A 27216-nucleotide genomic window follows, 5' to 3' on the forward strand; every position below is an offset into this window, starting at 1 on the left:
TCACTAAGCATTAAGGGGACCAAGTAAAACTCTTCGACGAACAAAGCAAAACATGATTTCAAACACAGTCGTCGGTCCAAGATTTTAAACACAGTCAGATCTTTTTGACTGTCAGTTGCCGGGTCCTCCCTGCAAAATTCAGCTCGTGGAACGTTCTCATGCGTCCCAGAACCTGCGCGATTGGGGCGTCCCCCTGTGCGCTTTCTAAAAAGGAAAAAGAAAGAAAAAGACTATTCGGAGTAGGAATCCTTCATCTACTCACAGGCGCCTATTCGGTGTTGGGAACCTTCTTCCACCCGTGCACAGGGCAGGAATCCTCCTTCTGCCCAGACAGTGCACACTCAAGGTAGCTTTCTACTGGGTGGGAATCCTTCTTCCACCCGTGCACAGGGCAGGAATCCTCCTTCTGCCCAGACAGTGCACTCTCAAGGTAGCTTTCTACGGGGTGGGAATCCTTCTTCCACCCGTGCACAGGGCAGGAATCCTTCTTCTGCCCAGACAGTGCACCAAGACCTTAAACCGGTACTGAAAAACAGACTACAAGACTTAATTCACACACACTCACACACAGCGGCCGCTCTCTAGCACTCACACTAACGTACCTCCAAGTGGCATTCGGGTTTCGGGGGGGGGGGGTCACGCTCAGATCCCGGACGAGCCCCAAATGAAAGAGCGTACCCCAAATCGGGGAGCCCCGTCTCTCGGTCCGATCGCGGGCTGGGGTGCCCCCAGGAATCACGAGTAGCCATTCTTGATGTAACAGCAAGAGGTAGCTTTATTAAACGAGATCCCGAGTCTTAGCGGGATCCAGGTCGACACGTATCTCACACAGGAGACAGAGGAATCGACCCCGAGCCTCCAAACTCGGGGGTTTGTATAGGGGAGGTTAGGGGCATTCGTGCGGTTACACATGATTGGTCAATTCAAATGGTGCACAGTTACTTTCGGCGCGGAATTACATCAGCAAGGAGTACGTGCTCTCTAGCAGCTCGGCAGGCAGGTAGGGTGGCTCATCTCACTCAGGGGGGTGAAGGAAGGGGAGGGGGTGGCTATAGATGGTCAATGTCCTTGGGGCTGATAGCTGGTTTGGCAAGTCCTATCTCTGGCTCTCCCTCAGGCACATCCGTCCCTGAATATCCAAACTCTGACAATGAGTAACCTTTTTAAAACTCTAGTTCTACAATACATGTCCATGAAGCTTTCACCAAGAATCCCCATTCTGTGTTCTAAAATACTATATATATATATACACACACACACAGTGAATCCTCATTTATGGTCAGCTATGGGGATTGATTCTCTGGGAACCTGACTTTGAGATAGAGATAGATGTATAAATGTGTTTGACAAGTGCTCTTGGGGACCATGGCTGTGACAAAGAGGAGAGAAGAAGATAGGGTGGAGAGCACTCTGGCTCTAATGCAGTCACAAGGGTATGCAGGCAGCCCTGTGTGGGGCTCAGGAGCTGGCCTGACCCTGAAGTCTTAGCCTGCACTGGAACAAGCAGGAAGCCCGGCATTAAAGTCCCCATTGGCTAAGGACGAGGTTCCTGGTCAGAAACTAGTTACCACATTGTAACCACATAGCCATCCCTTCTCCAATATCATTCTTCCGGAATTTCCAAGTCCAATCATGAGGATATTTGGGGCTACACTCTGATCTTTTTCTCAGAGCAAACATAAAAATCAGGTGGATGGGCAGGGAGTGGAATGGCCTAAGGTTAAGCTAAACCTCAATTTTAATGGGTCCATAAGTTCAGGAGGGAGTCCATTTTATCATTGTCATCTGTGGCTTCTGTGTCCTTATCCCGGGTGTGCTGACTCTGTGATACGATGCCACCTCAACTCACATATGTCAGGGTGAAAATCATGTATGACTTTTCTGGGAAGAACTCTGCCTTTTCCTACCATGCTCCACCATGTTCATAGCAGCCTTATTTATAATAGTCAGAAAATGAAAAGATCCCAGATGCCCTTCAACAGAGGAATGGAAACAGAAAGTGTGGTACATCTACACAATGGAGTACTACAGAGATATCAAAAACAATGACTTCATGAAATTCATAGGCAAAGAGAATGAACTAAAACATATCATCCTGAATGAGTTAACCCAATCACAGAAACAAACACATGGTATGCACTCATTGATAAGTGGATATTAGCCCAAATGCTCAAATTCTCCAAGATTCAAAGACCAAATGAAATTCAGGAAGGATGACCAAAATGCTGATTCTTCACTCCTTCCTTTAAAGGAGAAGAAGAATCCCTATTGAAGGGATAGGGATGCAAACTTTAAAACAGAGCCTAGAGGAATGTCCATTCAGAGTCTACCCCACATGTGGCCTATACATATACAGCCTTCAAACTAGATAAGGTGGATGAAGCTAAGAATTGCAGGCTGATAGGAACTGGATATAGATGTCTCCTGAGAGGCACAGCCAGGTCATGTCAAATACAGTGGCAAATGCTAGCAGCAAACCACTGAACTGAGAACTGGACCTCATTTGGAGGAATTACAGAAAGATTGAAAGAGCTGAAGGGACTTGCAACCCCATAAGAACAACCATGGCTGCCAAGCAGAGTTCCCAGAGACTAAACCAGTACCCAACCACTATACAGGGACTGTGCCATGGCTCGATCTGCATGTGTATCAGAGGATGGTCTTCTTGGGCACAAATGGAATGAGCAGCCCTTGGTCCTGCCTAGGCTGGGAAAGTGGATGGCTGGTGAAGGGAATACTTTTATAGCAGAGGTGGAGGGCGATGGTATTCAGACTTGTTTCTGGAAAACAAGGAAGGAATAACATTTGAATTCGAAATGAAAAATAACCAACTAAAAATCAACAACAACAAAATGGTATTTTGAGCTTCGAATCAAAAAAAGCCACAGTCAGGAAATAGAAAATTGTATGCCTCTGGTTTTCTTCAAATATGCTCGGGGCCCAGGTAGGTTCTGGGCCTAGGCTGAACCAAGCAGGTTCCTGCCACTGACTGCTCCTCTATTCCTGTTTCCAGAGGCACCATGCAGATTAATATTGGGCCAGAGATGTGGGAAGAGCTGGTCAGAAGTGGCTTTCTTTCTGTGGTCTCAGGATTATCTGCATTCCAGGGTGTTCAGGATTTTCTGCCCCAGGATTTGGGTGCAGGATTCCCGATGGCTTTAAACTCCCTTATGCCATCTTTATATGTCCTGGGAGGTGTTACAGAAAAATTAATGTTTATCCTATTAATTTGGTCAAAACTGTCATCGACAGAGTATAATTTAGAGGTAACTATATATTTGACAGCAAGCATACACAGTGGGTAATGTATGCATGATGAAGTTGAAATTCAGAGTTGGAAACACAGTGCACAGTGACTGTATAAATGCCTGTGAATCTCAGTCTGACTGGGAAGTGATTTGATGCCCAGTCCCCATGCGAATGCACAGATCCATCCCTCCCTGATAGCTGTGGGACTTCAGATGTTGACACTAATGATCAATAAAGAAGGTTCTTAAGAGTGAAGAGTTTGAGATTACTCCTTTATTGACCAGAATACATCCAATTTACTTGATAGTAACCAAATGCAGGTAGTCAATATATACAGTCTATATCCTTATCAAAATAGAAAAGCAAATGAACAAAACAACAACAACAGATAAATAACAAATCTTCAAATGAATAGAAGGAAAACCAAATAACCAAAACAATTAAAAATTAACCAAACTTTAAATAGAGGAATTGCACTAAGCATTTTTTGCTGCTCCTTTTGCAGAATAGACTTATAGCCTGTGGCTTGCCTTGGAGACATAGTAGACAAGCAGTTAGTGATGGTAATAATCTTTTCAAGAGGAGTGGAAGTAGGTCTGTATTGTTGGAGTGGGGGTATTAAGGAAAAAGCCTACCAATATTGAGTATAAATGGTATTACAGACTTTGTCACAAAGTCTTTCCAATATTGTGAACTGATCTCCATGAAACTCTTCTGGATGACCCATCAGGACAAGTACAAATTTACACGTGCACAGTCTTTCTGGATGACCAGCAGCTCTTAATTGATGTGCATCAGCACTTCTCTGAGTCCCTCAAAATGTGTACACTTGCTGGACAGAGGCAAGGTGAAAATACAGCGTATTCAATCCAAAGAAATCAAACTAAAGGAGGAAAATGCAGTCCACAATTGCTATGGACAGTACAGATGAGATGCAATAGTGTTGCATTTGCTGTGCACACTTAGTTTTCCTCCTGTAGCACCTCTCTCCAAGGGAGATCTTGTCCTGGACTGCGTCATGTTCGAGTTTCTGCTGGAGAATTTCATACCTAGCAGAGCAAGGGAAAAAAGGTTTAGTGAGTGGTTGTCAATTCAGCTCTCCCCCTTACATCAGCTCTATTCAGTTGGATAATCCAGCATGACCTGTCAGCTGAGGTCAGTCCCTGCATCCCCAAGTGTCCTAGAGTACCTGCGCTTGGATTTATATCTCACCTTTCAAACTGCTAGAATTTGAACTGTGGACTATGCACTGTACTGGGATTAAGAGAAAAATGAGCATTTTTTCCCACTGGTCCAGGTATATGACATTGATAATAACATTGTAGCTATGTCTGAAACTGAGTCCAAGAGAGGTATGAGCAACCTAGAATACCATGTGGATGCCTTCTGGAGAACAGGTCCAGAATTGAGGTGAAATTTCTGATTATGTGAGCACTGAAGGAAGCCGTCTAGTTTCCATTTGTAACCACTGTATCTGCAAATACACAGAGAAGCCATCTCACTTCAAATTCATGCTCACCGCACAGATCCTGTAATCACTGAGAATGTGCTCCAGGCAAATCTTCCCAGCGTACACATGGACATTAAAGGTGATTGTGATGTAGAAACAGAACAGCACCCTGTAAGTCTATGGCTAGTGTAAGGCAATTTGTGAGAGGACAGAAGAGTAAATGTCCTCAGATCTTTCCGGAGAGATCACAGGAAGAAAGGAGTAGAAAATAGCAAGAAATCCAGAGGATCATGTATATTGTTTCATGGGCAAAATTCACATGAACTGTACCAGAACTATACTCTGATTAGCTCTTTAACTGCCTGAGGCTGAAATCCAGGTGGGGTGGTCATCCACACAAAAAGGGTATTTATATAGGGAAGGATATTCAAATGGCTTCTTCCAGCCTGTGTTCCTACCTGAACATTAATGCTTAATGTAAAGATTCCCCAGGATTCGCTGGAGGCATAAAAACAAATGTTGAGTGGGATATGTACATAGTGGCCAGAGCCTATAGACAGCTCAGTCAGTGATGTGCTGTCCTCCCATAAACCGTCATAGACACAGGGTTCTTTCTCCATTAACAATCTGGCTTAGCAAGTCCCAAAGGCTGTGTAGAGCTGTCTTGTTGCTCAGCAAAGGATCATATGTTGGTGGTGGACTAGACTCTTGTTCTTGTTCACTCTTTCAGACTTTCCCCAAAGTGTGCAACTTCTTCTAATCGGAGCTGTCTTTACCATAGCCTGAGTGACCTCATGCCCAAAGCTAGAATCACAGGAAATCTCCATAACCAGTATCCAAATCAACAAATTTTCTCCCCGTAATGTGATTGTTCCACAGATAATTTGAATAAGTAAGTAAAAGCTTGCATGGATTATCTCTCACTGAATCAGAATCTATGGAAGGGCTCCATCGTATGGTACACTTTTACTCCTTGGCTGATGGACGTCTGGATAGATTCTCCTTCAAGGTTACTCTGGGACCACTACAACATTGATGCTCCCTAGTTGCAATGGCAATACCTACTCCTTATTGTGGAATCACTGGGTTAACTAAAACTTCTGTTCCACTTTCTGAATATGGCTTCGCATAGGGCTACCTGTTCTTACACTGTCAGACCCATTTGAAGCTCATCATTTCTCCTAACCCATTGAGGCTGAAATTAACTGAGAGACAATGATGTTGATCGACAGCACTTGCAGAATGCTACACAGATAACATAGGGGAACGCTTTGGATTATCTGTGCACCTAAAGGGGTTCCTGAAACTGCCCTGTTCTTGCACCACAGCATAGCTATGGGACTTTTTCTGGATGATGATACAATTCCAAGCAACTCAAATTCTCAATGAATAAAATCCAAGCCAAACTCCCAGGGGACGTTGTAGTGTGCCAAGGTAGCTCAAAAGAAATGGTTTAAGGCAATGTGGAAAGCAACCTTGGAGAAGACACAGTGAGTGACACAACCTTCCAGTGGGCTTTCACAATTCACAAAGAACAGAGAAGCAGAATAAACTCATGGATTTTTCTAGAGAAGCCTTGCCCTTACCTCCCAGTACTCCATTCCTTTGATGTGCTCCAAAGGATTTCAATGCAGATCAGTAGTTTTGCCCCTAATCACTTGAAAATCTAACTTTAGAGGTGTTTTTGTGTCCTCTTTTTGGGGGTTGCATATCTAATGGATTTTATTGTCCTGCTTCTACACCATAACAAAAAGGGACCTGCAAGCTCTAGGCCTGTACCATTTGTTACCCCTGTGAAACACGACTCACTTGAACATATTTCCACTCCTCCCCCAGACTTCACAAGATAATTCTGTTCTGAAATTTTTGGAAACAGAATAAATTAGTAATTTAAGTGTCCTTTTGCTGTACAGAGCTAGATGGAGATGCCAAATGACTGGGCAGCTCTATTTCATGTTTCATGGATGTAAAGTGAATGCTTAGAGTACTTTTCTCATGAAACTTGGAATTGAGGGAAACACGCGTTCACTACTGCAAACACACATACACACACACACACACATATACCCACACACACACATGACACACACACACACACACACAAACACACACACAAACACAGACATACAGATACACACTCGCATGCACAAATGAAAACTTTGCTCTTATGCAGCACATTTCCTGTTGCGTGAGGAATTAGTGGGAACAATGCTGTGTACAAGTCTCTTAGACTCAAGCAGGCTGTGCTGCCCTGGCCTGTACTCATTTCCACTTCAGGAAACCTTTCCATGCAGATACTTGCTGCTCCGACAAGTAAGTGACATGTTCTGCACAGATAGCCTAAACAACACAACATCAAATCCCCAAGAGAGAGATTTCTAGGAAAGGACTCCATCAAGCTCTATGCTGACTCATCATAGGCCCCTCACTAAAGCTACCCTGTTTCCTTCATAGAAGACTTTGGAAGCATCAGAGAAGACAGTGACTCATGGTCAGTTACCAGGAACATTTGATCACATTTGATTTCCTGTGATATTAAAGCAACCTCAATGTCAGTCAGAAAAAGGCTAAATAAATAACATACAGTGAATTTTCTGAAATGCAGCACTGTGTACGATATTGAGAGGGAATCTATCCTGAAAGGATGCAGTGCCCATGATATAGTCAGCAAAGCAATGTCAGCAGAGGGTTGCACTCTAGGATTCCATGCAAGATCATGGTGAAGCCAATAAGACAATCCAGAATCTTCCCGGGGGGTACCTCTGTTCAGGTAAAGTGAAGAAATCTAATCCTTATTTTTAAAATAGCTGAATGGTTTAAGAATGTGTTGAGACAAATAAGAGAGGGGGCTCATCTTGGAACTGGACGAATGATGCAAAGACTGCTGGCCAGCACAAAACAGGAAGCTTCATGTTTGTTGAGAGACCTAGGCTTAAAGGACTAAGTTAGATAATGACTGGACAAAACTGCATGTCATGAACTGGCCTCCCCGCGTGCTCCCTAAGATGCAGGTCAGCACAGCAATGCAACTTTCTTGGTGAGAATTGGGGGTACATATGGATAACTCTGTTCTTGAAGTCTGAAGTCTCTCATGCCAACCCTCAGCCTTTTAGAAACCTTTTCCACATCCTTGCTTTTCTAACCAGCTTCAGGTTGTAAGGCCCAGTTATGAACTCTCCAGGAGCACTCAAATGAGACAGGACTGACATGCTGATACACAGGCTCTGTAGTTACCCAAGATCTATGAAGCATGAAGTCACCATCTTCATATACAGGGACATGAGGGGAGGAAGAACAAAAGCCACCACAAATGACAATGAGAACCATTTCTTTGGCATTTCCACCAGGCTCTGCTCCTTGAAAACTACTTACTTCGTGAGTCTCACACGATCCCGGTAAAGAAAATGAGCTCCAGGCTTTTGCTTCATCCCTCAAAGCCCTGTTCTAGTCTAAAGAGGGGCTCCCACATAGCACCCTCCATACATAATGGCATGTAGTGCTGTGCTGTGTGATCAACCTATCTCCCTTAATGAAGTGCAGATTCTCGAAGAGCAGGAGCATTTGCTTTCCAAACATGCAGTTTTTTGAAAAGGGGCTATCTCCACAGAAAGCCTTGTAAACCATCACATGAATGAACACTTGGATGAGACCTAGGTCAGGACATGGATCTGTCAATAGACAGTTACATTGGTTGTCTATGTTTATGGTAAGACATGAGGACAACCTGACCCTGAGTCCTAACCCTACCTGCTGTTGCTTGGCTCTGGGGTCACAGATGTTCATTCCGGCCTCTTCACAGAACCTCTTTGTCTCCACAGAGGATGCTGGCAGTTCAGTCTGCTCCACCAGCAGTTCTCTCTTCTCATTCAGCAAAATCTGTATATTGTTCTTCAATTGAGCTTGTTCACGTAGGAGCTGGGATTGCCTGATGCTGAACCACAAACAAAAAATGGTAAATCCCAGCCAGCTTCTATTTGCCTGTCACTCCTGCAAGTCCAATCATCCCTTCAAGGGTCCTCATCCTCAGAAATCCCCAGAATAGAGCCACACTATACAAGTTAGCACCAATTAGAGGAGGTCAAATCCAGAATCCACATTCCACATGAATCAAAGTACTTCTGAAAATCCTGACACTAAGACGGTTTATATAAATCAAGGAAGAAGAGATGGTCCATAAGGGAGCTCGTATGTCCATGGTATGGTGAAACCACCTTCACGTTGTGGGGAAAGCCCCTCTGAGGGGTAGTTGAAGACCCAATAGCTATAGAATCTTTCCATGTGTTTCTCATGGATCACAGATCTTTAAATCTCCTGTCAGAGTCCTAGAGATTCAGAGTTGATTGATATTCCCATCATGGTGCAAACCTTTTCTATCTAGAGGATCTTTAACGGGGAAAATAACAATTGGAGGGTCTTCTACACCCTTCACATGTACGACAACTGAGTCCAAGAGCTACAAATCTAAGACCCTTGCCAGGAGGCAGCCTTCTTGTTAAGAGTCAGACACCATGGAACCAGAGCTCTGACTTTTGTTAAAGTCATACAGGACAGAAGCACTCCCTGCCTAGTGCTGGGTTCTCATCTCTGTCAGCGACTCACCGGTAGGAACTGTTCACTTGTATGAGCTCCTTGTACCTCTCCATGGCATCACTTATGTAGTTGGTCATCATTTGCATAGCCATAATTCTCATCTCATATTCGGATTGAAGTACTGGCAATTCGACATCCAGCCTGGGTTAGGTCATGGCCCAAGAAACAAATAACCATCTGAACTCATGATTTCAGAATTAGTTGAAATGTAAATAAAAAATATATAATAAAAAAGTTCAAATTCAAGGAATGGTGGAAGGGAAGAAAGTGGCAAACTCAAAAACCAGACCAAAACCCAACAGTGAGACTCAATCCACAGAAAATATTTCTATGTAAATAAGCAAACATTTGTTTTGAAATAAGGACTCCTTGGAATCCTGAGAGATATGGTTCTGCAAAGACTCACTATATAGGAGGGGGCAGAGCCTGAGAGCTGCCTGTTTGGGAATAACAACGGTCAAGACAACAGTGACCATTTCTAGGTCACAATAAACAATCCCTGGATAGTTAAAAAAATAAAAAACTAAAGATTAAAGCAGGTGAAACAAATTAGGTAAAATCAGACTGTTCTCTCGATTACTTAAACTCAGTATGTACCACATACTTGCTCCTTCAAAGTATTTGTACTGGTTAAGTTTATTATCCTGGGCACAGGACAACAGAGCCACGGTACCAGTTGGAGGGACCTGACCTTCAAGAGCTGGCCAGGTGAGCATGATGGAATTGACTAGTTCAGGAAGAAGATTCCTCCAGTCTGTGCCACAGCTTTGGGCCCAAGAGAAAGCTGTGATGACATTTCTCTTGTTTTGAAAGCAGGTATACTCAATCCTTGGTTTCTATCGTTACATGAATTCCCAGAGGGCATAACTAAGTTTGACAGGGAAGAGGATTTATAGCACCTCCTCCCCTCGGGAGAGTCCTGGGTGCCACCAAGGTATACAGAAGGAGCAAAGTGCTCTTTTGATCAGTGTGGGCCTCCACATACTCATCACTATCATGACCTGCAAGCTGTTGGTCAAACAAATCCTCAGACCCCATCAAAGGTCCCAGACGTCCTGATCCTGAGTAAAACACCACATATACTTCCACATATATACATACCAACCCATATCCAAACACACTTAGAATGCCAACTACATCCATGGAGGTGCCATAGAATCAGTGTATAATGAACAAATTCAGAGGAAAGAGTGATGACGTGCAGGCATTTCATTCACACACACAGTTGCAGCAAGTGTGACCAGGTCCTTCCAGCTGCTGACAGAACCAACGCTAATCCAAGAGGCTCAGGGTCAAGTACAAAAGAGGTTGACCCTAAACACACAGCACCTAGCTTATCTCACAAGCAACTGCCTGCCAAATCTCCTTAAAATCCAGGATGAGAGGTGAAACTCTCTCGTGCTATGAGGAAATCTCAGGTTAGCAGAGAGAGAGCACAAGACAGTGAACAGGTTACTGGGCATAATGACTACCTGTGGTCCCACTCATCATAGATATAAAGATCCAGGATTTGATAAAGTTCATCCTTCTCGAATTGACACTTCTGGATTTCAAATTTGAGTTCCTCCAGTTCCTTTAGACACTCCTCTTGGTTACTGATGACATTTTGGGATGATGCCTTCCTACCAAAACCTGTAGACAGATATACCCAAGTGAATTTGCATATTTGAACCAACGGGCAGAATAGATCATTCTGAATCCGAAAAGGAGGTTGAGGGAGGGGAAATGGTAGAGACTGGGTGAATCCCTGAAAGAGCAGAAAAGCTTTCCTAAAGGTTGATTCTTAAGCTATGTCCCTCATCCCAACCTCTAATGCCATACACGTGCCACACTCACTATTAAACAACCCGCGGCACTGAAAGTTATAATCTGACTGAGACATAAACATCTGCGACATTGTTATCTCATATCAGATGTGGTGCAGATAATCCTGGAGTTCATAATGACTTCATAATGCTTAGCACCATCAAGCTCTAACCAAGTGTGGTCCAGCCCAAAGTGTCTGAGAACTCAATTCATGACTAGGGGTGCATCCTTCCTTGTTCTCGCCATCAGACACTTATGTAACCTACAGTAACCTAGAGGATGAAGTGCTTCAACTCCCAACCATGGATTGTCACATTGTTAATCTCACAGTGCCTCCTCCTGCCAATCATTGACACTCACAGTTAAAAAGCTTCAAGAAAAGACACTGAAGTCTTACAACTTTATGGCTTTCTCTCAAATTAAAGATCTGGAACTCCTGACTCTTGGTTTGCCTTTAAAAAATCCCAAGGCTCCTGCTTGTAAGGCCTAGTCTTAGAAGGCACATCTCAAACCTACCTCCTTGAGGATGTTCCCCAACTCTGCCCACGACTCACCAAGCCTTCCGCAGAATGATTTCCTCCTTCCTGTTTCACTAGAGAGGGGGTCAGCTTCTCTCTGACCTGGTGCGGTCTCTCCTTGATCAACACTTTCCTTCCGAAATAGCCTGAGCAGCTGGCGAAACATGCCTGCTTGTGAACCCAAAGGGAACTGAAGTAATATCCCAAAGGCAGTTGGTGTCACCACAACACTGGTGACATCACAGAAGATTCTAGGGATCTCTTAGATACAATACATTGTCCAGTGAGGGGCTTACTGATGATGTCACTGGAAAATTCTATGGCCTACCTGCTAACCAGCTCTCCCCACACTGATGAATTTCTGTGGGGACCCTTTCCTCCAGTCTCCCATGTGTCACTGAGAATACCATTTGGCAACCTCTATTTCAAAGCTAGATATGTCTTCCTGCTTCATTAGAAGTCAACAATGGTTTTGCTGCGGAGGGTTGCTTACAACCCTGAATTGGAGAACAGATTTTTCTTAGCACCCAAATCTCTAGGGGCCAAGGAGGAGGGACATTTTCCCGAAAAGTAAATCTACTACTCGAGACAATGCATGTGACATACGTTTCCATTCCTAAGCTTTTCCCTTTTTCTGGAGGCCAATATATTTCTTCTATACCTCTGAGTGTATAAAACCTGGAAATATTTGCTTACTGTGCAGTCCTTGAAAGCCGACATTGTTTCTATTTACATATCCATGTATTTCACAAAATCAATGGTCTATAATCCTATTTTTTTGCAATAAAAACTCCTTTTACTTGGGAACATAGTGATCAACTACAGGGCATATATAAAATAATAAATTTCTGTCCGTTTTATATATTATGTAGGACATCCTCCCTTTCTCAAATATAACAAGACAATTAAATTGGACATCAGTGAGCAAATGTCAACCTGGTACTTGTGTTACTACATTGTAACTATATAGCCATCACTTCTCCAATATCATTCTCCGTGAATAGACAAGTCTAGGCATGAGAATATTGGGGGCTGCACCATGATCTTTTACTTGTAGCAAACATAAGAATCAGGATGATGGGAAGGGAGTGGAATGGCCTGAGTTCAGGTTGAACCTCAATTTTAATGGGTCCATACGTTCAGGAGGGAGTCTATTTCACATTTTGATATATGGATTCTGTCTTCTTATCATAGGTGTTATAATAATTCAACATGAATGTGTGCTATAATGCCACCCCACCTCAGAGATGTAAGAGTGAAAATCATGTCTGACCTTTCTGGGAAGAACTCTGCCTTTTACTACCATCTGGAGTTATACAACATCACTATACAAAGCTCAGAAGAGAGGGGTGCAGATATGCGGGCCTTAGAAGTTGAGGATCTTTTCTTCTGATTAAGCCACTTGTTTTTCCTATGTAATTTTTCCCTTGCTCTTTTACTAATGGTGGCTGACTTCTTTCCTGGCCTGAGGTAAACTGGAGTCCAATCTTTTGGATTACCGAACCTTCTATTTTTGAGATGACAGTCCCACCAAGGGTCCTACTGCATACAGTAGGTATGAATAAGTCTCAGGGGCTGGAGTAAGTTAAAAACGTCTGTGACAACAAAGAACTGATTAAGAAAACAAGAGACCAGCTGCTCATCAAGATCCCAGTTGTATGATAGTAAGAAAATGTGAATAGGGCTCAGGTGAAAAAATAAATTAATTAGGAGTTCATAGGCCTAGAAGGGTTATCCTTTGCTCTCAGTGGAGCTGCCCTTCTTTCTGCCATTCCTCACCCTCTGCCACATGACCAGAGACTTCCCCAAACAACTGGCTGGCCTTGCTCAAAGACCTGCCTGGGCTTCTCCCTGTAGAATAGGAAATGTAGAGTCCTTGAGGACTCACCAAGAGGTCTCCTCCACACAGGTTCCTTGTTGTCAAAGGGAAATGTTCCTGCAGAATCCTGCCATGGCAGCAGGAATTTCAACCTGGCTGCTCTTGGTCCAGCTCACTGGGTGCAGGCCTGAGGCCCAGGGGTATCTGGGGAAAGAAGCAGCACACACTACCTCACAGCTCTCTCTTTGTTGGATGCAACTGCTAGGACTGTGATAGGATTTTTGTTTCTTTGTGTGTTTATTAGAAATACCTACAAAGCTGATTAAAGTTGCAACATGCCTTCATACCCAGCATGCAGAATGTTTTTACATCGTTGTTGTTCCTGTTTTATGTTTAGATTTTTTTTTTAAAGATTTGTTTATTTCATGTATGTGAGTACACTGTAGCTTTCTTCAGATACACCAGAAGAGGGTATCAGATCCCATTACAGATGGTTGTGAGCCACTATGTGGTTGCTGGGATTTGAACTCAGGACCTCTGGAAGAGTAGTCAAGGTTCTTAACCACTGAGACATCTCTCCAACCCTGGATTTTGTTTTTTAATCCCGTCAGGAAATTTCCCTGTGCTTAGAATGTTAAGCACATGCTCGGGAGGGATCGATTATTCAAGTTCGGCAAAGCTTTTGTTCTCACCATCACTCCACAGATGATGCCATTACTTACTTTGAAATAAGAAAACAGTTATAGAGAAGTAAATTAACCTGTAAGCTATCAAAGAAGAAACACATCATGATTGTGGAATGGCACCCCAGTATTTTGTATTTCCTAAGTTATTTTTATTTTAAACTTTTTTATTGGGTTTTTTTGGGTACATTTCATCTTTTTTAAATCCTTAAAGGTATCTTTTATTCCTCTCCTCCCATTTACAAGGTGGAATTTCACCTGTGATTGTTAGTCCAGATGGTTTGGTCAATGGCTTAGATATCACCCTGGCCTAGTTTCCTTGGCATAAGCTGAGTTAGAAGCAGACTCAAAGGTTCAGGACTCAACAAATAATGAATTCCACTACATCTGGATAACTAGCCTCACAGCCAGGAAGGGACTGTATTTCCATTCACTATTTAACAAAAAGATGCAGTTCATTAACATGTAAAAAAATTTCTCATGTATATTAAAGTGTTTACCATGATCATACAGTTTTTCAAATACCTGGCATTCATCTTTTTCCAAATCCTAAAATTTCTTTCTTATTCACAGTTCCTTTTTTTGATTATTTCTTAGTATTATTATCATTTTTTAAAATTTTAGTTTTTTAAATAGATATATATTTTTTATTCAAAACTTATTCCGTTTCCCAGCTTTTGGTCCTTAAGCCCCCCTCCCGTGCCCTCTCCCATATGTATGCTCCCCCAATCCATGCCACTTAGAAACCCCTTCCCGGAAAATCCCCTGCACTGAGGGTCCCACCTTGTTAAGAACAAGGGCTTCCACTTCCACAGGTGCCCCAACAAGGCTATTCTCTCCTACACATGCAGTTGGACCCCTGGGTCAGTCCATATATAGTCTTTTGCTAGTGGTTTATTTGGATGGCATTGCTGTTCTTATGGGGTTGCAAGTCCTTCAGCTCTTTCAATCCTTCTTCTAATTCCCATAAAGGGCATCCTATTCTCAGTTCAGCAGTTTACTGCCAGCACTGACCTCTTTATTTGACATGCCCTGGATGTGTCTCTCAGGGGAGATGCATATTCTGTCCCTTTCAGTAAGCACTTTTTAGCTTCATCAATCTTACCTCGTTTTGGTGGCTGTATATATATGGGCCACATGTGGGGCAGACTCTGAATGGCTGTTCCTTCAGTCTCTGCTTTAGATTTGGCCTCCATATCCCCTCCTATGGATATTTTTGTTCCCCATTTTAAGAAGGAGTGGGAGCATCTGCACTTTGGTCATCCTTCTTCTTGAGTTTCCTGAGATCTGTAGATTGCATCTTGTATTTTGAGGTTTTGGTCAATATCCACTTATCAATGAGTGCATATTGTCAATGAGGGGTGCTGAGTACCTGGAAGAGAATGAGGGACAAGAGACGCGAAGAAGGATGCCAAGACAAGAGTCTGATCAAGGTGACAATTTTATTTTTCCCCAAGGCTGAATTTGTACCATAAAAAGGTAAGAGAGAGAGGGGTGAAGTAAGAAACATTTACGCATGCCAAGGACACAATATTCGTGTGGTCAGGGAATCGGCTGATGTTGACAGGATGTCAGAGAGGTCACAGGTTTGTCATATCTATTAGTCAACAGGATGTTGGTTTTTCAGAAAGGTTACAGGTCATGACATTGGGGTATCTTAACGTCACACGTTATCATATGATTATTCATCTTGACCACCACATTTGTATTAGTCTTCTGCAGCTGGGGATTTTCCATGAACCCAGTCATACTTAATGCTAACCATAATAATAACATCAATAATGGAGGTCTTCAAGGCCATCGCTCCCAACAGCATACCAAGTGTGTTTTTCTGTGATTGGATTACCTCACTGTGGATGATATTTTCTAGTTCTTTCCATTTGCCTATGAATTGAACGTAGTCATTGTTTTTGATAGCTGAGTGGTACTCCATTGTGTAGATGTACCACATTTTTCAAATCCATTCCTCTTTTGAAGGGCATCTGGGTTCATTCCAGCTTCTGGCTATTATGAATAAGGCTGCTATGAACTTAGTGCAGCATGTTTGTTGTTGTATGTTGGAGCATCTATTGAGTATATGCCCAGGACAGGTATAGCTGTGTGCTCAGGTAGTGGAATGTCCAATTTTCTGAGGAACGTTCGGACTGATTTCCAGAGTGCTTGTACCAGTTTGCAATCCCAGCAACAATGGAGGAGTGTTCCTCTTTCTCCACATCCTTGCCAGCATCTGTTGTCACCTGAGTTTTTGATCTTAGCCATCCTGACTGGTGTGAGGTGGATTCTTAGGGTTGTTTTGATTTGCAATTCCCAGATGACTAAGGATGTTGAGCATTTCTTTATGTGCTTTTCAGCTGTTCGATATTCCTCAGCTGAGAATGTTTGCTTCAGCTCCGAACCCCATTTATTAACAGGGGTGTTTGGTTCTCTGTACTCTAACTTCTTGTGTTTTGTGTGTACTTTGGATATTAGTCCTCTATCAGATGCAGGATTGGTCAAGATTTTTTGCCAATCTGTAGGTTGCCTTTTTGTCCTAATGACACTGTCCTTTTCCTTACAGAAGCTTTTCAGTTTTATGAGGGCCCATTTGTCGATTCTTGATCTTAAAGCATAAGCTATTGGTATTTTGTTCATGAAATTTTCCTTAGTTCTTAAGTCTTCGGGACTCTTCCCTACTTTTTTTCGATTAATTTTAGTGTATCTGGTTTGATGTGGAGGCCCTTGATCCACTTGGACTTAATCTTTGTCCAGGGCAATAAGAATGGGTCAACTTACATTCTTCTACATGCTTACCTCCAGTTGAACCAGCACCACTTGTTAAAAATGCTATGTTTCCTCCATTGGATGATTTAACTCCTTTGTCAAAGATCAAATGACCATAGGTGTGTGGGTTCTTTTCTGTGTCTTCAATTATGTTCCACTGATCTGCCTGTCATTATGCCAAAACCATACAAACTTTTGCTCTGTAATACTGCTTGAGGTCAGAGATGGTGATTCCCCCAGAAGTTCTTTTATTGTTGAGTATAGTTTTTGCTATCCTGGGTTTTATGGTATACCAAATGATGGCAAATTGCACTTTCTACCTTTAGAAAGAATTGAGTAGGAATATTGATGGTGATGGCATTGACTCTGTAGATAGCTTTTGGCAAAATAGCCATTTTTTACCATATTCATCCTGCCATTCTATGAGCATGGGAGATCTTTCCATCTTCTGAGATCTTCTTCAACTTCTTCAGAGACTTGAAGTTCTTGTCATACAGATTTTTTACTTGCTTGTTTCAAGTAACAGCAAGTTATTTTATATTATTTGGGACTATTGTGAAGGCTGTCATTTCCCTAATTTCTTTCTCAGCCTGTTTACCCTTTGTGTAGAGGAAGACTACTGAATTGTTTGAGTTAATTTTATACTCAGACAGTTTGCTGAAGTTGTTGATCACATTAAGTAGTTCCCTGGTGGAATTTTGGTGTTGCTTATGTAGACTATCATATCATCCTCAAATATTAGTATTTTGACTTCATCCCTTCTATTTTTTTCCCTTTGACCTACTTTCATTGTTTGATTGCTATGGCTAGGACTTTAAGTACCATATTGAAAAAGTAGGGAAAGAGTGGTCAGCCATGTCTAGTCCCTGGTTTAGTGGGATTCCTTCAATTTTCTCAGTTTAGTTTGATGTTAGCTACTGGTTTGATGTATTTTTCATTTTCCTATATTTAGATATGGGCCTTTAATTCCTGATCTTTCCAGGACTTTATTAATGAAAGGGTAATGAATTTTGTCAAATGATTTCTCAGCATCTAATGAAATGATCATGTGTTTTTTTTTCTTTGAGTTTGTTTATATGGTGAATTTCGTTGATGGATTTCTGTATATTAAACCATCCCTGCATCCTTGCCATGAGGCCTACTTGATCATGATGGATGATCATTTGGATGTGTTCTTGGATTCAGTTTGCAAGAATTTTATTGTGCATTTTTGCATCAATATTCATAAAGCAAACTGATCTGATTTTCTTTATCTTTGTTGTATCTTTGGGTGATTTAGGTAGAAGAGTAATTGTGGCTTCATAGAAGGAGTTTGGTAGTGCTCTGTCTCTTTGTATTTTGCGGAATAGTTTGGGCAGTATTGGTATGAAGTCTTCTATGAAGGTCTGATAGAATTCTGCACTAAATCCATCTGGTCCTGGGCTCTTTTTGGATGGGAGATGTTTAATAGCAGTTTCTATGTCTTTATGAGTTATGGGGTTGTTTCGATGGTTTATTTGTTCCTGATTTAAGTGTGGTACCTGGTATCTGTATAGAAAATTGTCCATTTCCTTCACATTTTCCAGTTTTGTTGAATATATGTTTTTGTAGTAGGATCTGATGATCTTTTTAATTTCTTCAGATTTTGTTGTATGTCTCCCTTTTATTTCTGATTTTATTAATTTGGATACACTCTCTGTGACCTCTGGTTAGTATGGCTAAGTGTTTATTTATCTTGTTGATTTTCTCAAAGAACCAGTTCCTGGGTTTGCTGATTCTTTTGATACTCAGTTTTGTTTCTTCTTGTTTGATTTCAGCCCTGAGTTTGATTATTTCCTGCCTTCTACTCCTCTAGGGTTTATTTAATTTTTTTCTAGAGCTTTTAGGTGTGCCATCAAGCTGATGACAGATGCTCTCTCCTGTTTCTTTTTGCAGGCACTCAGAGCTGTGAGTTTTCCTCTTTGCACTGCTTTTATTGTGTCCCATAAGTTTGGGTATGTTGTATCTTCACTTTCATTAAGTTCTAAGAAGTCTTTAATTTCTTTCTTATGTCTCCAAGGAACAAGTTGTTATTGACTTCAACTTCCATGTATATGTGGGCTTTCTGTTCTATTTGTTGTTATTGATCAGCAGCCTTAGTCCGTGGTTTTTTGATAGGATGCATGGGATTACTTCTATCTTCCTGTACCTGTTGAGGCTTGTTTTGTGACCGATTATATGGTCAATTTTGGAATAGGTTCCATGAGATGCTGAGAAGAAGGTATATCCTTTCGTTTTAGTATGGAATGTTCTATAAATATAAGTTAAATCCATTTGTTTCATAACTTCTGTTAGTCTTTCTATGTCTCTGTTTAATTTCTGTTCCCTTGATCTGTCCATTGATGAAAGTGGGGTGTTTAAATCTCCAACTATTATTGTTTGTGGTGCAATATATGATTTTTTTTGAGCTTTAGAAAGGTTTCTCATTGTTTAGGGACACAACTGCTATATACTTTACAAATATAGCAATAACCTAGAACATCCGCAGGAAGCCTGTGACCATTGGCCACATGAGGATGAGTGTCTTTCAAAGTTCATCATGATTTTTGGTAAGATCTTCCGCATAATTGGTGGCTTGGCCTCCAATAAACATGGTCCAGTTGTCTAGAATCTCCTCCTTGGTTAGCATCTCATCCTTGTTTTTGTCAGACTCATATACCAGATGCCAGGCCTCAGCCTGTGCATGGTCATAGTCCTGAGGAAGGATCCAATGGTGAATCTCATCCTAGTCCAGCTTCCCATCCTTGTTCAGATCTAGGAAATCACTGAACTGCTCCCAGACAAAACCCAGTCTGTCATAGGGGAATTGTATCATGGGAAAAAGATGTCCAAAATGTACTCATCCTGGTCCACAAAACCATCCCCGTTCTTGTCGATATCCTCCAGGGTTTCCAGAACTACAATCTCCTTCATATGTTCTAAATCCTCTTAGTGTAGAAAAGCAATGAACCCGTCCTGAGTAGCTGTCAGGTCACCGTCAAGGCCTTAAACCTCCTCTCATCTCGTGGAGGCACCTTTTTTTTTTTTTTTTTTTTTTTTTTTTGGCTTTGAATCTTTTTATTGGATAATTTTAACTTACATTTTTTTGTTGTTTTCAGCTTTTTTTTAATTTATTCAATACTTAATAATAATTCTTTGGTTTCCGGGCAAACATCCCCCTCCCCCCTCCCCTTCCTTATTGGTGTTCCCCTCCCAACCCTCCCCCCATTGCCGCCCTCCCCCCAACAGTCTAGTTCACTGGGGGTCAGTCTTAGCAGGACCCAGGGCTTCCCCTTCCATTGGTGCTCTTACTAGGATATTCATTGCTACCTATGGGGTCAGAGTCCAGGGTCAGTCCATGTATAGTCTTTAGGTAGTGGCTTAGTCCCTGGAAGCTCTGGTTGCTTGGCATTGTTGTACATATGGGGTCTCGAGCCCCTTCAAGCTCTTCCAGTTCTTTCTCTGATTCCTTCAACGGGGGTCCTATTCTCAGTTCAGTGGTTTGCTGCTGGCATTCGCCTCTGTATTTGCTGTATTCTGGCTGTGTCTCTCAGGAGCGATCTACATCCGGCTCCTGTCGGTACGCACTTCTTTGTTTCATCCATCTTGTATAATTGGGTGGCTGTATATGTATGGGCCACATGTGGGGCAGGCTCTGAATGGGAGTTCCTTCAGTCTCTGTTTTAATCTTTGCCTCTCTCTTCCCTGCCAAGGGTATTCTTGTTCCCCTTTTAGAGAAGGAGTGAAGCATTCACATTTTGATCATCCGTCTTGAGTTTCATTTGTTCTAGGCATCTAGGGTAATTCAAGCATTTGGGCTAATAGCCACTTATCAGTGAGTGCATACCATGTATGTCTTTCTGTGATAGGGTTAGCTCACTCAGGATGATATTTTCCAGTTCCAACCATTTGCCAACGAATTTCATAAAGCCGTTGTTTTTGATAGCTGAGTAATATTCCATTGTATAGATGTACCACATTTTCTGTATCCATTCCTCTGTTGAAGGGCATCTGGGTTCTTTCCAGCTTCTGGCTATTATAAATAAGGCTGCGATGAACATAGTGGAGGACGTGTCTTTTTTATATGTTGGGGCATCTTTTGGGTATATGCCCAAGAGAGGTATAGCTGGATCCCCAGGCAGTTCAATGTCCAATTTTCTGAGGAACCTCCAGACTGATTTCCAGAATGGTTATACCAGTCTGCAATCCCACAAACAATGGAGGAGTGTTCCTCTTTCTCTGCATCCTCGCCAGCATCTGCTGTCACCTGAGTTTTTGATCTTAGCTATTCTCACTGGTGTGAGGTGAAATCTCAGGGTTGTTTTGATTTGCATTTCCCTTATGACTAAAGATGTTGAACATTTCTTTAGGTGTTTCTCAGCCATTCGGCATTCCTCAGCTGTGAATTCTTTGTTTAGCTCTGAACCCCATTTTTTAATAGGGTTATTTGTCTCCCTGCGGTCTAACTTCTTGAGTTCTTTGTATATTTTGGATATAAGGCCTCTATCTGTTGTAGGATTGGTAAAGATCTTTTCCCAATCTGTTGGTTGCCGTTTTGTCCTAACCACAGTGTCCTTTGCCTTACAGAAGCTTTGCAGTTTTATGAGATCCCATTTGTCGATTCTTGATCTTAGAGCGTAAGCCATTGGTGTTTTGTTCAGGAAATTTTTTCCAGTGCCCATGTGTTCCAGATGCTTCCCTAGTTTTTCTTCTATTAGTTTGAGTGTATCAGGTTTGATGTGGAGGTCCTTGATCCACTTGGACTTAAGCTTTGTACAGGGTGATAAGCATGGATCAATCTGCATTCTTCTACATGTTGCCCTCCAGTTGAACCAGCACCATTTGCTGAAAATGCTATCTTTTTTCCATTGGATGGTTTTGGCTCCTTTGTCAAAAATCAAGTGACCATAGGTGTGTGGGTTCATTACTGGGTCATCAATTCTATTCCATTGGTCTATCTGTCTGTCTCTGTACCAATACCATGCAGTTTTTATCACTATTGCTCTGTAATACTGCTTGAGTTCAGGGATAGTGATTCCCCTGGAGGCATCTTTTTAAAGTTGTGATGATCGGAGCTATCTTGGAATTCAGCAAGGTTTCCGAGGTAGTAGCCATAGGTGGCTGCTTGTATTCTTACCAGGAGATCTTTTCCTCTATGTCCCTATCATAATTCTTCCAGAGTTTAGCCACATTATGGTAGATGTATCTTTTCTGTACCTGTTTGACCCAAACTTTCAGGTCTTCAGAAGTAACAAGGCCGCCTCCATCACTGTCAATTGGATCAACAAATTTCCCCAGCCTCTCCTGCTCTGGTCCAGACATAGCTATCATAGGTCTTGGAGTCCTCCTTGCCCAGGAAGACCTCATGATTGTAAAGGAAGCTGTGCTTGTTCTCTGGTGGCCACTAGCCCTGCTCTGAATCGGGACAAACCATGTGCTCCTTGCTCATCATGCTCTTGGCCCTGAACGCCAAGACCAGAGCCAGCAGCAGCCCATGGAGAGCTCCAGGCTGACATCTGGCACCAGAGTCGTGATCAAAGGGAGGCAGCAGGGAAGTAGGGGCTCAGAGCACCTTATCCGCTGTCCCTTCCCCAGAGAGGGCTTTGTTACATTTCAAATGTTATACCTTTTCCTGGTATCCCATCCACAAAACCCCTTATAACATGCCTCCCCCTTCTACTATTAGGGTTTTACCACCCCCCCAAACACCCAGGCCTACCTGCCTCCCTGTTCTGTTTTCCCCTACGCTGGGCCATCAAGCCTTGACAAGACTAAGGGCTTCTCCTCCCATTTGTACCCAAGAAGGCCATCCTATTCTACATATGCAGTTGTACTCATGGGTCTGTCCATGTGTACTCTTTCGATGGTGATTTCAGCCCTGGGAGGTCTGGTTGTTTCTTATTGTTGTTCTTATGGGGCTGTAAAGCCCTTCAGTTCCCTCAATTCTTTCTCTTACTTCTCCATTGGGGACCCTGATCTCAGCTGAATTGTTGGCTGCAAGCATCTGCCTCTGTATTTGTCATGCTCTTTACCCCACTCTTTTGAGCAGATCACCACAGAACAACGAAGATATATTGTCTTGGAGTGATGATCTGTAGACAAATAGATGATTTCTTAATTCCTAAGGATGGTTCTATAAGAATTCCTAAAATTAGATTAGTAATTTTAAGCTTTTATAATAGGACTGCTATTATGTTTTATCTGGTAATCAAAATTGCATTGAACTCTCTTCTATTCTTAAAGTGTCATGAGTGAATTGCTTCTGCAATACCAAGCAGGCATCTACAAATTAGAGCCCATCCTAAGAGGGTGTAAACCAATTAACCAAAGTTCATAAAAAGAGAACTAATGATTTACTATAGATGCAAGGACTGAACATAAATAATTGACTGGATTTGCCTATAGGTAATTTCACTTATTCTTTTCTCATAAAAATTACATCTTTTAACTCTCTATGAACGTGCAGAACTAGTGACAGATGGTGACGGTTTATCCTGATGATTACTCTTCATGGATGTGCATGTAAACATTCTCTGTTGTAAACTGATTATCCAACTTATGATTTGAATTCCTTTGCAAACTTGTGGTGAACTTTTCACCATGTGATGCTGTGTTCAGAAAGATATACAAATGCTGAGGACAAAGAGAGAGAAAGCTTTTTAGACAGAACTCAACAGAACAGAACAGAACTGAAGAAGAACTTAGAAGTAAAGGCATAGCGTTGAGAGTAAGGCATTGAGAGTAAGGAAATTATTGTGTCATAAGAGCAAGAGGAAAGGAGATAAGAAGAGAGCAAGGAGAACCTTTTAAGCCAAACTTTATGGAGGCAAAACTTTGTAGAAACTTTTAGGAAAACTGAAGAACTTAGAAATAAAGGTTAAAATCACTGCTCTTCAGCCTTCAGCCTGGCTCACTGGCTAGCCTCTGCTCTTCAGCCTGGCTCACTGGCTAGCCTCTGCTCTTCAGTCAGGCTCACTGGCTAGCTTCTGCTCTTCAGTCAGGCTCACTGGCTAGCCTCTGCTCTTCAGTCAGGCTCACTGGCTAGCCTCTGCTCTTCAGTCAGGCTCACTGGCTAGCCTCTGCTCTTCAGTCAGGCTCACTGGCTAGCCTCTGCTCTTCAGCCTGGCTCACTGGCCTATGGGGCCCTAGCACATTGCTTAACCATCTACTCATGACTGCCTGACCACGCTGACCACCTGACCGCCCTGACTTCTTAAAGTCGTCCTCTAGAAAGAGCACAAGAAACCAAAGAGAAACGCCACAGCAAACTTTTCCCATGGGCTTTGCTTAAGATTAAGTACTTTCACTATTTCTTTAAAAAAGCGAAATATAATTTCCGCTATTCATATGGCCAAGAGAACTGTGCAGTAGTCATTGCTTTATGGAATTTGGGGCTAAATCAAAAGACTACTTTATTCTATTACGATGTTATCTGTGTACTGTACGATGTATCTTTAGAAAACACAACACTAAATTCCTAAAGTCTAGATGTTTTAAGACATCAGCTCATGGAGAAACATAACTGCTTCCTATCTAGACTGGCCTCTTTTGCTATACTGCAGGTACAATCAATTTTCCACACTACTTCCATGATTTTCAAGAATGATTAAGAGAAAAATAAGTTGAACATAATGGCCAGAAAGGGGGTTCTGTCAAGTTGTCGTATGTGGGACAAGATACCAAGCTATGAATGGTAAGCCGAAAACCACCTGTTCCCGAAAGTAACAGAACTTACAGAAAATACATCCTTTCTTATCATTCCTCTGCCCCAATGGTCAGAGATTTATTGAGCACCTACTAGAATCCTAGCCCTGTGCATCTAAGGGTGTAATGGTGAATAAAAAAAATTAATAAAAAGCTTCATTATGGAATAAAGAGAAATGAAACATAACTTTGAAACTCAGAATTCAATATAAGCAATACCACCATTTCTTTAACTGGTGATTTCTGAAAACTTCATCATTTTTTCCATGGGCTTCTACAGTAATGATACTCAGTCTCGATTTTGTAAGTCACAAACAGGCAACTCACACTTCTTTCTTGGCTCCCACAACTGTCAAAGGGAACAACACTGTCGCTGTCCATTGTGCTTCCCTATCAATCCTGCTGGATGGTAATGAATTCCAGTCTTTTAAATGTGTAAACAGGCCACCACTTGAGGGGAAAGTTATTATAATTACCCAAACCGGTATACTCTCTAAAATTTTCACATACATTTTACTGATATCACAAAGCAAATTCACCACAAATATTTAACCAATTCAAACAGAAACATTGAATAGCTCTGCAAATAGGATCAATAATCACATTCACTTGAAAACAACTATCATGGAAACAAACGACGTAATAGGAGAAAAGATACATCACTAAAAGCTCCACAAGCAGCAAAAAAGACACTACATTTCTTGGTTTGAAAGTTAGGTGATACACTTGATCTTTAAAGACAGGCAATGTACTTGATCTTTAAGCCCTGTCCACATAGAAACTGCAGTAGATGACAATCTTTTGTAAGATTTATTTATTTATATGTCAGACAATGCAGCTGTCTTCAGACACACCAGAAGAGGGCATCAGTACTCATTACAGATGGTTGTGAATCACCATGTGGTTGCTGGGATTTGAACTCAGGACCTCTGGAAGAACACTTGGTGCTCTTACCCACTGAGCCATCTCTCCAGCCCTCACAATGGCCTCTTACACAGCATCACTTGGTCTATTTCACTAGATGGCTCCAGGGTGATAACAGAGAAACTTTCACAGTTCCTGAGCACTTCTGAGTTCAAACACCACCAGTGCCCACTCTGTGCTGTTGGCACATTCTGACCTGTCTCCTAAGGGTTGTCAGCCACAAAAGGGACGGGTTAGCACCAGACAGCATTCACTGCCCTATCCTAAAAACCCCCTCGATTCTGAAAAAGCCACATTCCATGCTTGCTCCATATTTGTGGAAGCCAAATGGTTGATCTGGCTCAAGGCTCTACTTTTCTTAGCACATCAACTTTCTTTTTCCACTTCTTGTCACAAGTAGTATTTTTTTTATGCTGCAACTACACTGCAATGTGTGAAGTAAACCACCATAAACTCTGGGTGTCACCTCTTGAAATTTAAAATTCACAAAACAATTCATGGCTTTCTAATCAGCACCATGGAAAATAAACAAAAACAAGCAAAACCATTCCAAAGGAACTTGCTGATCTGGAGGCCTGCTCATGGCAGGCAGGAAAGAATTAAATTATGCAGAACTGTAATCTCTCAGAGCTCTGGAGGCTAAAAAAGAGGAAATCTCTGTTTATGTTCCCTTTCTCCGAGTAATTGAAGGAGGGTATTTTACATCCTCCAAATACAATCTCTTGCCAGGGGCAACCAATTTCAAAGTAGATCAGAAGAAATCTATTAAATAATACATTCATTGCCTGAGGTTTTAAGAAAACATTTTCCCAGGATCCTGGTCCATTAACAGCACACTCCAGATTACCTCTCCATTCTTTCCCAATGCCTTGGGCTTTCCAATCCCTACTTCAGCTCTCCATACATCCCTGAACCCTCCCTTCCCCTACCCTGCCTCCTTCTGCCACTGCTTTCCCAGGACAGGGGGAAGGGGAGGGAGGGGAGGGGAGGGGGCGGGGCCAGAACCAGCCAAGGACAGACGCGGGTCTCCTACCTACCTTGATTCTGTTGCTCTGGCGGTGCAGCCCGCCCCGCTTGCTGCTTGCTGTCCCTGGGGACCAGACCGGAGGTCGGGCTAGGGTCAGCGCGAGCTCCACGCCTCGAGGTCCCCTGGCCTGGGCTTCGTTCCTGGACACTGAGAGGCTGCAGTCTCCGTTGGAAACACCGCCGCTGTCATAGCGCGCCCTCCCGTGGCCGAGGTGACCCCAAGGCCGCTAAGGCCCGCTTCCCTGGTCTCTTCTTCTGCTTTTTCTTTTCTTTTTTTCTCTCTCTTTTTGTTCGCGACGTGGCGCCTGCGAAGAGCTCGCCTCCAGGAAGGAGGACATCATTCAGGCAGAATCACCTCTGGGCCCTGCCGGGGTTGGAGAGGGAGAGAGAGGAGTCAGCTTGGGCGGCGGCTCCCCGGCTGCTGGCACCTGCGGAAGGAAAACTCGCCCAGGCACACGCGCTGCTGCCGGCGCCAAATATAACGCGCGCGCCCGGTCCCCTCAGGCCCCGCGCTCACCCACGAGCTCCGCGTGCCCTGAGGTCCCGCTCGGGCGCGGTCGAATGGCGGGGTGGGAAGGACACGTGTGCCCACTCCGTGGTGCAGGCAACACGCGGAAGTGCGACCCGCGGAGGCGCCTGGTGCCGAGCTCCCGGCTGCGCCCAGGCCCGTCAGTCCCCCTCAGGGCTCTG

General features: G+C 42.8%; 1 protein-coding gene across 4 annotated transcripts; it reads right to left on the reverse strand.

Annotated features, from left to right (window-relative positions):
- Positions 1 to 753: 753 nt before the first annotated feature.
- Positions 754 to 27081, reverse strand: LOC148003378 (disks large homolog 5-like). 4 transcript variants are annotated; one of them, XM_087568528.1, is made up of 6 exons: positions 27044 to 27081; positions 26538 to 26890; positions 10762 to 10921; positions 9299 to 9430; positions 8447 to 8630; positions 759 to 4298 (listed from the first exon to the last, which is right to left on the reverse strand). In XM_087568528.1, the coding sequence occupies exons 4-6, from the start codon at positions 9388 to 9390 to the stop codon at positions 4293 to 4295; spliced, it is 282 nt and encodes a 93-aa protein (XP_087424654.1). In that variant the 5' UTR covers positions 9391 to 9430; positions 10762 to 10921; positions 26538 to 26890; positions 27044 to 27081; the 3' UTR covers positions 759 to 4292. The 4 variants fall into 4 exon arrangements, with proteins under 4 accessions (XP_087424653.1, XP_087424654.1, XP_087424652.1 ...); XM_087568526.1 differs by lacking the exon at positions 27044 to 27081 and having other exon boundaries at positions 26538 to 27015; XM_087568525.1 differs by lacking the exons at positions 26538 to 26890; positions 27044 to 27081 and adding an exon at positions 11650 to 11842.
- Positions 27082 to 27216: the final 135 nt, after the last annotated feature.

The sequence above is a fragment of the Rattus norvegicus genome, chromosome 9, assembly GCF_021556685.1.
Source record: "Rattus norvegicus strain SHRSP/BbbUtx chromosome 9, alternate assembly SHRSP_T2T, whole genome shotgun sequence".
Lineage (NCBI taxonomy): Eukaryota > Metazoa > Chordata > Mammalia > Rodentia > Muridae > Rattus > Rattus norvegicus.